This window comes from Podarcis erhardii (assembly GCF_964252035.2).
Source record: "Podarcis erhardii genome assembly, chromosome: 3".
Lineage (NCBI taxonomy): Eukaryota > Metazoa > Chordata > Lepidosauria > Squamata > Lacertidae > Podarcis > Podarcis erhardii.
The window spans coordinates 41,545,974-41,558,040 of NC_138507.1; the positions used below are offsets into that span (position 1 = coordinate 41,545,974).

Below are 12,067 nucleotides of genomic sequence, written 5' to 3' on the forward strand. Positions count from 1 at the left end.
AATGGGAATTGCAGTTAAGCAACATCTGGAAGGCCAAAGGTCTCCACACCTGGTGTAGCAGGATGATAAGCCAAGAGAATACAGCAGATTAGCGTGTGACCTGAACTTATAAGTTCATCATCTATAAGGAAGATACATGGAGAGGAGACACATGTGCCAAAAGAGTGCATTCAACAGCTGAAGTCCAATCTAAGAGCTTGAGTAGCACACAAACAACTCAAGCCATAATGTGTCTAATACCACATATCACATCTGTCTGGGCAAACAGAGGGGAGGATAAAAAATATTCTCTTTTCCTTTTCTCCCTGAATAGATTATCCATACGTGATTAGATATACTTCAGGCTTCTGGAATGGACTTTTGGTTCAAGGAAGAAGAATGCACATTTCCTTCTACTGGGAAGAAATATAAGCACCTTTCAAAATTTTTGTGAAGTTTGATGGCTACAGAGTACCATAGAAACTGGCATCCCTTAATCAGCCAAATGACTTTTGACTTCAAGAATTCCATTTGCTAATGCCACAGTCTAATTAACACTTCTTAGCAGGAGAAAGAACAGAAAAAGCAAGGAATGCACTTAATTAACATGGTTTCAAATACTATTAAATGTGTGTTATATTTCATGAAATGTATAGGAAAAAATGAAACAAAGGCAGAACTGTTGAAAAGTTTAAAAATGCAAAATTCTTTCACACCTTGGTACCATGTCAAAACCTTCTTCAGATGGCTGAACAAACAGTTCAGTGAAATAGTATTTTGTGGCACCTAGAAGTAAAAATAATATAAGTATCTGTACTATATTTACCAAATGCAGAATTAATCTCAGAGCTGAAGCCTTACTGAGTCACAGGCGTGGGACAAATAACTAATACATAAACCACACATATACTACAAGGAGAGGGAGTGTATTCAAATGGGAACAGGGCTTCAGATGTAAACTGCCCTCTTGCTCAAAAAATTGCAACCATTTTGAGTCTGCCCATAGATCTGGATCAAACTTTGCCCACTAAAACTTCATGTCAGACTGCTGGAGTAGGGCTGACTAAAAACAACACATGACAAGCCTGACTGATAAACCACTGTTACCCCTGAGTATTTCAAGGTATTTAAAATATTCACATCCAAACTCTCTAATTTTTCAAAAACACTTTCAACAACAAAAAACAAAGAACAGAAGAAATCAAAACAGTTATCAAAGCATATTTAAAAATAGCTGCATGTTATATATTTGAAAAGGTCTTAAGTTTCATATCTCCTCCCAAGCCAGTGGCTGCTGTAGACACCAGCAGCCATTTGAATTTTTGTAGATTATTTTTATACAAGTCCTGAACCACCTCATGCTCCATGTGATTCTCAACCATTAAAGGGTCTGTAGACCTGTAGTGTTTCACATTTGCTTGCTTTTCTATTTTTATTTTATTTTAAATGTTTAAGCCACAAATGAACAAATAAGTTACCAAAAAAAATACATTAAACTGGAGTTCATTTTGAAATAATTAATCTCATTTCCACACAGGACATTAAACGGGACTATTGGATCCCAATAGCAGATTGATACTATTTAAAAAAACCTCTCCCAAACTGGGCTGCAAACCACTATGAATAATGGTGACATCTAACCAAACTTATCTGCACACGCAACGGGGCTTCTCCCCTTCGCTCATCCTCTTGAAAACTCTGCTTACCCCCCAAAAAACTGCTCCAGAGTGTTGGAGGACCCTGCAGAGCAGATTTGGGCAGGGCAGGGAGAAGAGAAAACTAGTAGTGTCGTGCCACAGCCCAAGATTTCTATTGTACAAATGGGTGGCCATCACTGGATGTCACACAGTGTTTTTATAACTGGTGCAGCACACGAAAACATCCTCAAGCTGCAAGTGATTGAAACAGCCCAGGGATTCTTTGTTCACATACTCCGTACCTGAGGAGTGAACCTCTCCCAACAATGTCTTGCAGCGTCTGCAAATTACTCTTCTATTTGCCTTTGAATTCTGTAGGGCAAAGAAGCAACATTTACAGACTGAGAGAGACTGACACACAAACAAACACACACTTGAATTTTTAAAATGTTATGCCACAATCAAAGCAAAGAGTTATGTTTATAACCTCATACGTTTACTGTTCTAGCCAATGGCCATGACAAACATATGGCAATAGTATTAATAATACAGAACATACACCCATAATATAAGCCATCATCCATGATGTAAGAGAGAGGTTACCAGACACACCAACAAACGCAGCTTGATTTCACCTCTGAATCACCACAACAATTTATAGAGATTTTATCGAACTCCTTTATCCTGATTTATTTTGCAGTCACTCTGTGTTTTGCGAAGCTATTATTGTCACTCAAAGGAAATGGAACTATTTCTGCCTGGTGCACCTGCTTGCTTGTGTGAACAAAGGTTTCAGAAAGCTGTCTCTTGTGTCTCTATGTAAGGGGCAGGCCAAGAGATAATGAGTGATGTCTTCCACCTGAGGTTGACCACAAATACAAAGTCTTTCTGGGTACAGGACCTTGTTGTAGTGGCCAAGTTAAGTCTATTGAAACAACTTCACTCAAACTTTTGATTGCACTTTGCATCCCAGAACAAATGGCTTCATTTTGATTTCAAACCTCAGTTATCGTATTCACATTAAGGGAGACTATCGCCAATCCAGAAAGACTAATCACTCCAGTCAACCTTTTAAAAATTATCGCACTTGGTCCCAGCTGTTACAAATTTGTGTCAAGACCAGGCTTTCTCAACCTCGGCCCTCCAGATGTTTTTGGCCTACAACTCCCATGATCCCTAGCTAGCAGGACCAGTGGTCAGGGATGATGGGAATTGTAGTCTCAAAAAAACATCTGGAGGGCCGAGGTTGAGAAAGTCTGGTCAAGACCATCCCAAAGACAGAACACTAGGGATCAGCTGTTAAACACATTGAAAGCACTAGAATATATATATATATAATTTATCAGGGTGGGATTCACCCAATGCAGTCCATCAGAGGGAGGACTTCCACTTGCATATTGGGACTTTCCTCCCTCTCCTTCCCCCACACTTCCTTAAATATTCAAAGCACTTAAAGGCAGCAATACTAACCCTACAAAGGTAGAAGTAAGCCCCAGTGAATTCAATGAGACTTACTTCTGTGCAGACAAGGCTAGGACTGCAGGAGATTCCAGGTTCAATTGCTACACACCCAATGTATGTTTCCCTCTTGCTTAGAAGTACATAAGGTAGCAGAAGAGGAATGAGCTGAGAGTGTTTTCACCGGTTTGGACAAAAGTGGCAATACTTTTTGCCACACAAATTAAATCAATGTATCTTGTGTTGACAACTTTCAGCTCCTGGCAATCTACTCTCTTAATATCTTTTTTGTGCTTCTGCTCCAAAAGGTCCTTGACATAGTCAGGAAGAAAATACTTCCCCCTAGAGATAGCTGCTAGAATGCTGTGTGACCTCAGGGTGTTTAAAAATTGTATTAAACGATGATTTGCAGAAGAGTTGTCATGTACTGGGTCCAGACAGAAAGAGAGAGGAAGAGAGAGGTAAGGTGGTCGGGGGGGGAGAGAGAATAAAGGATCGGCTGCTATTTTGGCTTTTTTAACACACAAGTGCATACTTCAACAGCTCATTATTCAAAAATGTATTACATGTCGAGTGTCAGAAGAATGAGTGAACTGCTCCACTGAAAAGTACTGCTTCAGGTGATGTGGAAGAGCCATCCTATGGTGCTCTCTCTCTCTCTGCGATGGTTGCTACAAACATTTACTTTTTAATATTACAATTACCAAGGCAATGTTCACCTGAACATGTGAAAGGTTAAACCTAGGGATGGAGGCAGAGATTTTGAGATCTTGACATAATTAGCAGGAAGATCAGAAGGTGCTGTAAACCCTGTGAAACCTTGGCCTGCCAGGGTTTCCAATCACAGTGACAGTTTAAGTACGTTTAATAGAGAGTGCTAATTGCAAAAATACGTAAAGAGAAGCTGGTTGCCTGTGCCTGTTTTCATTGCTGATACTACGGAAACAAACCTGGGCTCTTATGCATGCTCTCTAATAGCTCAGTTGCTTAAGAGGATGGTGCTGATAACACCAAGGTCATAGGTTCAATCCCCATAAGGGACAGCTGCATATTCCTGCATTGCAGATGGTTGGACTAGATGATCCTCAGGGTTCCTTCCAACTCAGATCTATGATTCTACCAATCCTCTAACAATCAAAACAAATGTCAAATGTACGCTTGTCCATTATTTTATTATTTCTTCAGTGTACTCACCAAGACAGCGCCACTGCTTCTAGATGTAGCACCCAGGGATTCTGAATGAGGGATTTCAGAACTTGGCCCAGTTGGCTCACTTCCTGAACTAATCAGGAAATAATTGTGCCCAAGGAAACAATCTCCATTTTGTGGCCGAAGCATGCTGTCGTTGAAGGGGTTGGGGTGACAACACCATTCCTCCACCAAATCCCCCCAGTTCTCACCGGGAAGGGAAAGAACTCTGAGAAACGTCCTGAAAGGGGTGAAAGTGAAAGGGTTAGTTGTTATGACACAGACCAATTAGACTTAGTGTATGGACAAGACATTTTGATAAAGCAGAAGTCATCATGATGCCATCCAGATGTTGTTGGTCTACAAGCTGGCCTGGGTTGATGTTAGTTGGACTCCAACAAGATCTGGAAGGTCACAGGTATCCCAACTCTGCCCTTGGCTAACACAGTTCAAGAAAGGTGAGATTGCCTATATAGGTTAGTAAGTAGATTCTGGGTGGGAGTCACCTTCACTCCTGAAGGAAATGTTAATAGAAGAAAAGAAGCTCTTTTTGAACATGGGCAGAAGAACATTCTGGTCAAAAGCTTAGAAATTAAGAAAATGTTCTGGAAATGGTGGAGGCATTCCTGTGGGGAATTCAGTAGACTTAACATTATTTTATTTTTCCTTCCAAAGTGCTGCTTAATGTGGTCGTGCAGGTAAGTGTATACAAAAACTAAAAATAAAGAAAAAACTTGACAGTCTGAGGAAGTTGTAAGGGTTAGAGAAAAATATATTAAACTTTATTAGCTCTTTCATAGTCAATAGGTGCCTTCTGAAATATTACATATTCTGGGTTGTATTTAATATAACACTTAAGTGAATGAACATCAGAGCAAATATTTCTTCCCTTGCCTCTCTTCACATGCCTCCAAAATTTGTCTGGGGTTTCCCCCAATCCTCCAGAGCAGTTGAGAGTGGCACGGGGCAAGGAGAGGGGGGACTTACGCAACCACAAAAAATAGTGGAATACCACCCATTAATTCCAGAAGTGCCAACTGCACCATTAGAGCATATTTTGTTTTGTTTTTTCTTCTTCTTCAGAGTCTTGCAAAATCCAGTCTGACCAGTGCAGGGGGTAGTGATGTAATATAAACATTGCAAGAAATGGCAGTTCTCTCATACCACTTCTGACACTCTGATCTTGTGCTAAAGGAGGAAGATTGCCTCCCCATCCCCACCCAACACTAAGACATGGTTGAAACAATCATGGCTTAAAACTTAGATTTCATGCAGCACAGATTGAGCCTGGCAAGAATGCAATTATTTAGCTGATATTCAGGAAGGAATTAATGTAACAGTGTCTGGAGCAGAAATACCTGTGTCCCCGCCATCCGCTGCCTGATGAGCGTCTACATAATAAGTTAGGTAGCTGTTAATGACACACATCAAACCAGACTCATATCAGACCTAAGAATAGGTATACCAACACACACACACACACTTAAAAGGCAGAGTGTGATAGTTGCAAAACATTAATTTCAATGTCTTGTTTAATCCCTTCAGTACTTGCTTCTGCAATCTTGTGTAGCTTCTTTATTTTTGCAAAAAAGCATTTACAAATCCATTTCTGTCAGACAGTAAAATAAAGCAAAAGGCACTCAATCCTGTGGATGTGCTTGGAACCTGGAGCAATATATTTCCCTAGATTAATAACCAAGCCTTCTGTGTATGGCTAGAAAAATAATACTCGACACAAAATGTAATGCAGTAAGCTGAAGCTTAAACAGATGACACCTGCATTTCATTTTTCAGTGTACCCGCACTGCAAATGTGCAGTGATATTTGGGATTAATGAGGAAGGGTCAACGTCAGAAAAGTTAGCAGAGGAAAATTAGTTTAAATGCCACTTGGCTCAGATCTCAGAGAGCTACTGAATGGCAGAAGCAATACCATGAAAAGCATTGTTCTCACCCCTGCCATACATGTGCCAAAGCAGCCTTGGTGGTACCCGATTAGGGAAAACCAGCCATGGCCTCTCAGCAAACTATATGGGAGAAAGAAAGAAAAAAATCTCTCTCACACTACCATGATACCAAGAGAGCGTGGAACATAGGTCACATCCATAACGTACATTTTAAGCATGATTATTCTTCACCCAAAGAATCCTGAGAAGTGTAATTTGTTAAGGGTGCTATGAGTTGTTAGGAGCTCCCTATTCCCTTCGCAGAGCAACAATTCCCAGAATTCCCTGGGAAGAAGGATTGTTGGGCCACCCCAAGAACTGTGGTTCTGTGAGGGGGATAGATGTATCCTAACAACTCACAGGACTCTTCACAAACTACAGTTCCCTGGATTCTTAGGGGGAAGCCATGGTTGTTTAAAGTGGTATAAGGTAAAGGTAAAGGGACCCCTGACCATTAGGTCCAGTTGTGGCCGACTCTGGGGTTGTGGCGCTCATCTCGCTTTATTGGCCGATGGAGCCGGCGTACAGCTTCCGGGTCATGTGGCCAGCATAACTAAGCCGCTTCTGGCGAACCAGAGCAGCGTACGGAAACGTCGTTTACCTTCCCGCCGGAGCGGTACCTATTTATCTACTTGCACTTTGACGTTCTTTCGAACTGCTAGGTTGGCAGGAGCTGGGACCGAGAAACGGGAGCTCACCCCGTCACGGGGATTCGAACCGCCAACCTTCTGATTGGCAAGTCCTAGGCACTGTCGTTTAACCCACAGCGCCACCCGCGTCCCTAAAGTGGTATAATTGTGTTTAAATGTATAGGGCAGATGTGGGAACACACGGGTAGTAAACAAAGCAATGGATGGCACTGCAGTGGCCTGTGCCTAAAAAACAAGGAGGAAAAGTATTCCAATAAATACCGTTGTTGAGGTCAACTAAAAATCACAAAACAGCCAGCTAGCTTTCCAGAGCTGTTCCTTAGGCGTGAAGACGCGATTTGCTTATTTTGAAATCTTAATATCCTGCTCTTCAGCCAGAAGGCTCTCAGAGAGGTAGAGGATCATTAAAAATGTAACAAACAAAAATAAATTGTGTTAAAGTAAAACAATAAGGGGAGGAGAAGACAGGGAGAACAATGAGCTATTCATAACTGACACAGATTAGAAGGAAAGGTCATAAATTCCTAGATCTCCAAATCTCTGAAGCAGAGTCCTAACATGGGGGGTGAGTTTTTCAGTCTGAGGGCCACATTTATTCCTGAGCAAACTTCTTGGGACCACATGCCAGTGGTAGTCAGAGCCAGAGGCATAAAGTGCAAGGAATATAAATTTTACCTTTGTAAATTTGGCTAGTCTCAATTGTCCATCCACCCTCTATCGTCTATGTCAGGGTTTCCCATGCTTGGGTCTCCAGCTGTTGTTGGACTACAATTCCCATCATCCCTGACCACTGGTCCTGTTAGCTAGAGATGATGGGAGTTGTAGTCCAAAAAAACTGGAAACCCTGGTCTATGCAGACATGTAACAGGCACTATCAGAATTCAAAGACACATTCTACTCAGGCAAAGATTTGGAGTGCAAAATGCGGCCAGTGGGATGTGGGGAGAGATCCAGGAGCCAAAGAAAGAGAGGCTGAAGTTCCCCACCCCTGGCCTAACGACCTAATCCAATAATTTATTTTACCACTACAGCTACATGTTTTTTCTGTCCTGGTCAATACAAACTAGTGTTCTCTAGAAGTCTTCACTTGTTCGTTTAAGCTCTATGCAAACCCATTCATCCAGAGGCAAACTGTAATGGGAGCACAGCACTTACCGGTTGTTTATTACGCTCTCGCGGCAAGACTGGCAGTAAAAGGTACAATGCTTTTTTGTTTTAAGGATGTCACCCAGAGCTGGTACCAGTTCTGAAAGAATATTGAATAATGCAATCCACATAACTTTAAGCATTAAAAAGCAAGCAATATTACCATCCAGATTCACCCCGGAAGACATTTAGAAACTGCAGGATGCAGAAGGAAAAATATACCACATTTCAAGTACAGTGGTACCTCGGGTTACATACGCTTCAGGTTACATGCGCTTCAGGTTACACACTCCGCTAACCCAGAAATAGTGCTTCAGGTTAAGAAGTTTGCTTCAGGATAAGAACAGAAATCGGGCTCCGGCAGCGCAGCAGCAGCAGGAGGCCCCACTAACTAAAGTGGTGCTTCAGGTTAAGAACAGTTTCAGGTTAAGAACAGACCTCCAGAACGAATTAAGTACTTAACCCGAGGTACCACTGTAGTTCAAACCTACTATACATGGTACAATGTATGGTGGGCACATATTATTGTTATATAACACATAGTGGGCTGAAAATGACAAGGCTAATAGAACGGTGCATAGCAGAACCATGGAATTCGCTCCCATAAGAGGTAGCGATGGCCACCATTTTGGATGGTTTTAAAAGAGGACTGTATAAGTTCATTGAGGATAAGGCCACCAATGGCTACTAGCCACAGTGGCTACTTTCCACCTTCAGTGTCGGGGGTGGCATGCCTCTGAATGCCAGTTGCTGAGAATCACCGGGTGGGGGTGGGGGTGAATGCTGGCACTCAGGTTCTGCTTGTGGGCATCTGCTTGGCTACTATAAGAACAGGGTGCTTGAACAAGACGGATCCTTGTCCTGATCCAGCAGGTTTCTTATGTTCAGATCTGGCTTGTTGTCCACGCATTCAGCTAAAGTAAAATACCTTTCTGTATTTTCTACCCAAGAGCATTCTGTCTGTGTTCCTTACTGCTGCTTAGATAAATACATGAATCTGACACTTGGAACATTTTGTAAGTAAAGCATTTTAAACTTACTTAACAGTGTGTAGTCTGTTCATTGAAAGTGGAGTAGAAAGAGAGGAGTACTGTTTACAAGTGGACTAAATGGGATAAAAGGGTCTAACCTATATTTCGCAACATTATGCAGCTGCTTGACTTTTGTAAAAGTAAACTTTGCTACTGGGGCTCTCCCCTGCTGGAGAGCAAGTTTAGCCCTGCGTTTTGAATCCAGACACCCAGCCAGTTCTTTTGTTATCTACCCCACATATGTGGGTCACCAGGATTATTTTTGTGGGCCTTGTTAAAATGGAAGCTACTTAAAAAATATCCCACTAATATACAACCAACTAACAAGATACCGTATTTTTCCGTGTATAAGACTAGGTTGTTTTACTTTAAAATTATGTGAAAAACTGTGGGTCGTCTTATACACGGGGCAATCTATCCCCTATTTTTTAAATTGGAGTCCCTAAAAATAGGGGGCATCTTATACATGGGCGCGTCTTATACACACATTGTCAGAAGTAATCTGCCACCCCAGGAAGCTGTAGAAATAAGCGTCACTCCAGTCAAACAGCAACCTAACATATTTTTAGTCAAATACCAGGAAGGCTTCCAAATGTAAATGGATTAAAAAATGTAAAAAATAAAATAGTTCCCAATAATATTCAGTATGCAACGGCTACCACCACAAAATTATATCATGCTAGCAAAGTGACATCATACAGCAGCAGTGCAAAATCCACACTTACATGAAAGTAACAGTCCAAAGCTGAATACGCTTACTTACAGTACATCCTATTCATTTAAGGGAGACTTACTCCTAGATAAGTGGGTATAGAATTTCAGCCTAAATCCCATGGATTTCAGTGGGACTAAGCTAAGCTTAACTATGGGAATGTACTGTAGCCAACATTAGTGAAGGAAAATAAAAATAATTCAAAGACATGGGGCATTGTGAACTGACAAAATTTCAGAAACAGCATTCAGTTCAACTTAGCAAAACACACAATCTGAGGGCAGACTTATATCTCAAAAGGACTCAAAAAACTAGGCAAGCTAATAGAAAATTCTTATTTTAATCCTGCAATGCTACTTTGCCATGCATTCATTCTGCCTGTGAAGGGAGGTTTGTTACTAACTTTTGTTTTCATTAGGACACAGCAAAGGGAGTAAATCCAGTTAAATCCAAGCTGGAGTTAACGAAAGAAAAAAAGGGAAGCTGCCCAACTGTGAAGTCAGTTTAGGCAAATCTCACAGCTAAAAGTTAAACCATCCCCACATCCCACTTTTTTATTTTTGGTTCAGTTGCCGTTTTTCTTGAAAACATACTTAATCCTTCACAGTTTGATCTACTTGCTTTACAACTTTAGACAGAACGCTGGTGATAAATATACATATATAAGTCACTCTTACTTGTATTATTGAAACCTGCTTGAACTAGCAGTCTCATATGTAAGCCATCCCCAAGCACATACTGCAGTCCTCGACAGGAAGAAGGAACAATCCTGACCTCTGGTGGAAGGTTGATGGTCTTGCAGTGTTCATCATTTTTTAGCTCTAGCAATGACGGCATCACGGTAATATCCATGGGCCAGCTTTCTGGCTTTAGTTGGCTGAAGATGTTTAAGAGAGACCGATTATTTTCCACTCAAAGCAGATTTTGAAGGACAAACTGATAGGCCTGGGAAAGTCTGATTTTTTTATATGCCTTTCATAAATGTACACAATGCAAATTTAAAAAAAGAATGCAACCACAAACAATATCTAACATTAACAGGGCAGACTGCCCCTTCCTCTCCTCACCCCACCTCCAGGCCATGCCATTCTCAAATCTGCTTCAGGGCGGTCCCAGAGGACATTTGAGGGGCAAGCAGAGGGGAGGGGGGAATCTGTTCTGCAAATGATGCCCATCCTGCTGGCAGACAAACATCACTGAATATCACCAAATATATAATAATTCACCAAACAATGAAAAACCAGCCACACACACAATTAAATAACAATTGATTTGAACAGCAAAGTGAAAAATTCAATTTCCATTGTTTAACATACCCTTGGGTTCCATGAAATGCAACTCATTAAAATGCCTGGGAGAATAACAATTGTCTTAACCGCCTGCACGTAAGAGCACTTTAGTCACTCACTATTTGTGTGTATGTGTGGACAGAGTGCCACTAAAAACTCATTATGGCCACATAATGTGCCACATACCTTCTGTGACGCCATATCAGTTTCACAAGGGACAGGGCTTGCTAGCAGAAGTAGATGGGAGGAGAGCCTGCAGGCAGAAAAGACTTGTAGCTTCCCCTCCCTGCAGGGTGCCCTGACAAGTCAGAAAGAAAATAGACACAACTGCAATCTTGATGGGGCACCAAAATTTCCTACAAAGGGAGGTGGCTAGCCACACAGGGACAATCTTGAGTCCTGGTTGAGCCAGAGAAAGAGAAAAACTAATGGAATGAGTTTGAGGATCCAGGTTTCAAAAGGAGGTGGGGTCACACCTAACTGACGTCCAGGCTGGGAAGCTGATCATAAGGAAGCTGGATGCCCAGTGAGCTGTTGTCCTCAAAAGTTCTCTTCCTGTTGAAGCCACACAGGTGCTCCATCTGATCAGGGCCACTGTGCCAATGAGGGTCTGTTTACCAAACTCTTGGAGAATTTCTGAACCAGGGTTCCACATGAGCCCAGCATATGACATCACCAAGGAAGATGTTTACACCACAAACCTAAACTTGTCTTAATGTAGTTTCCCTAGTATTCTGATATCATGAACTTCCTGACCTTGCAATAAAGTCTCTAAAACCCACATGGCAAATTCTAGAGGAGTAGCCAGATTAGTTTACAGTGGAACCTCAGGTTGCGAACATGATCTGTACGGGAGGCACGTTTGCAACCCACAGCGCCGCATCTGTGTACGCGCATGACGTGATTTGGTTCTTCTGCGCATGCGCAAAGTGCGGTTTAGCACTTCTGCGCATGCGCCAAAACCCAGAAGTAACGTGTTCCGGTACTTCCTGCTTTCGGCACATCCGTAACCTGAAAACGTGTAACGCGAAG

At 41.8% G+C, this 12,067-nt stretch overlaps 1 protein-coding gene across 2 annotated transcripts in view; it reads right to left on the reverse strand.

The window, feature by feature from the left end:
• The window catches only part of UBE3D (ubiquitin protein ligase E3D), a 61,449-nt gene that overhangs the window by 48,229 nt on the left and 1,153 nt on the right, over positions 1–12,067 (reverse strand). For both annotated transcript variants that reach the window (XM_081857310.1, XM_081857309.1), the window contains exons 2-6: positions 10,424–10,623; positions 8,013–8,103; positions 4,269–4,503; positions 1,919–1,988; positions 696–765 (exon numbers count right to left, since the gene is read on the reverse strand). In XM_081857310.1, coding sequence (XP_081713436.1) covers positions 696–765; positions 1,919–1,988; positions 4,269–4,503; positions 8,013–8,103; positions 10,424–10,623 — 666 coding nt within the window. The remainder of the gene's footprint in view (positions 1–695; positions 766–1,918; positions 1,989–4,268; positions 4,504–8,012; positions 8,104–10,423; positions 10,624–12,067) is intronic.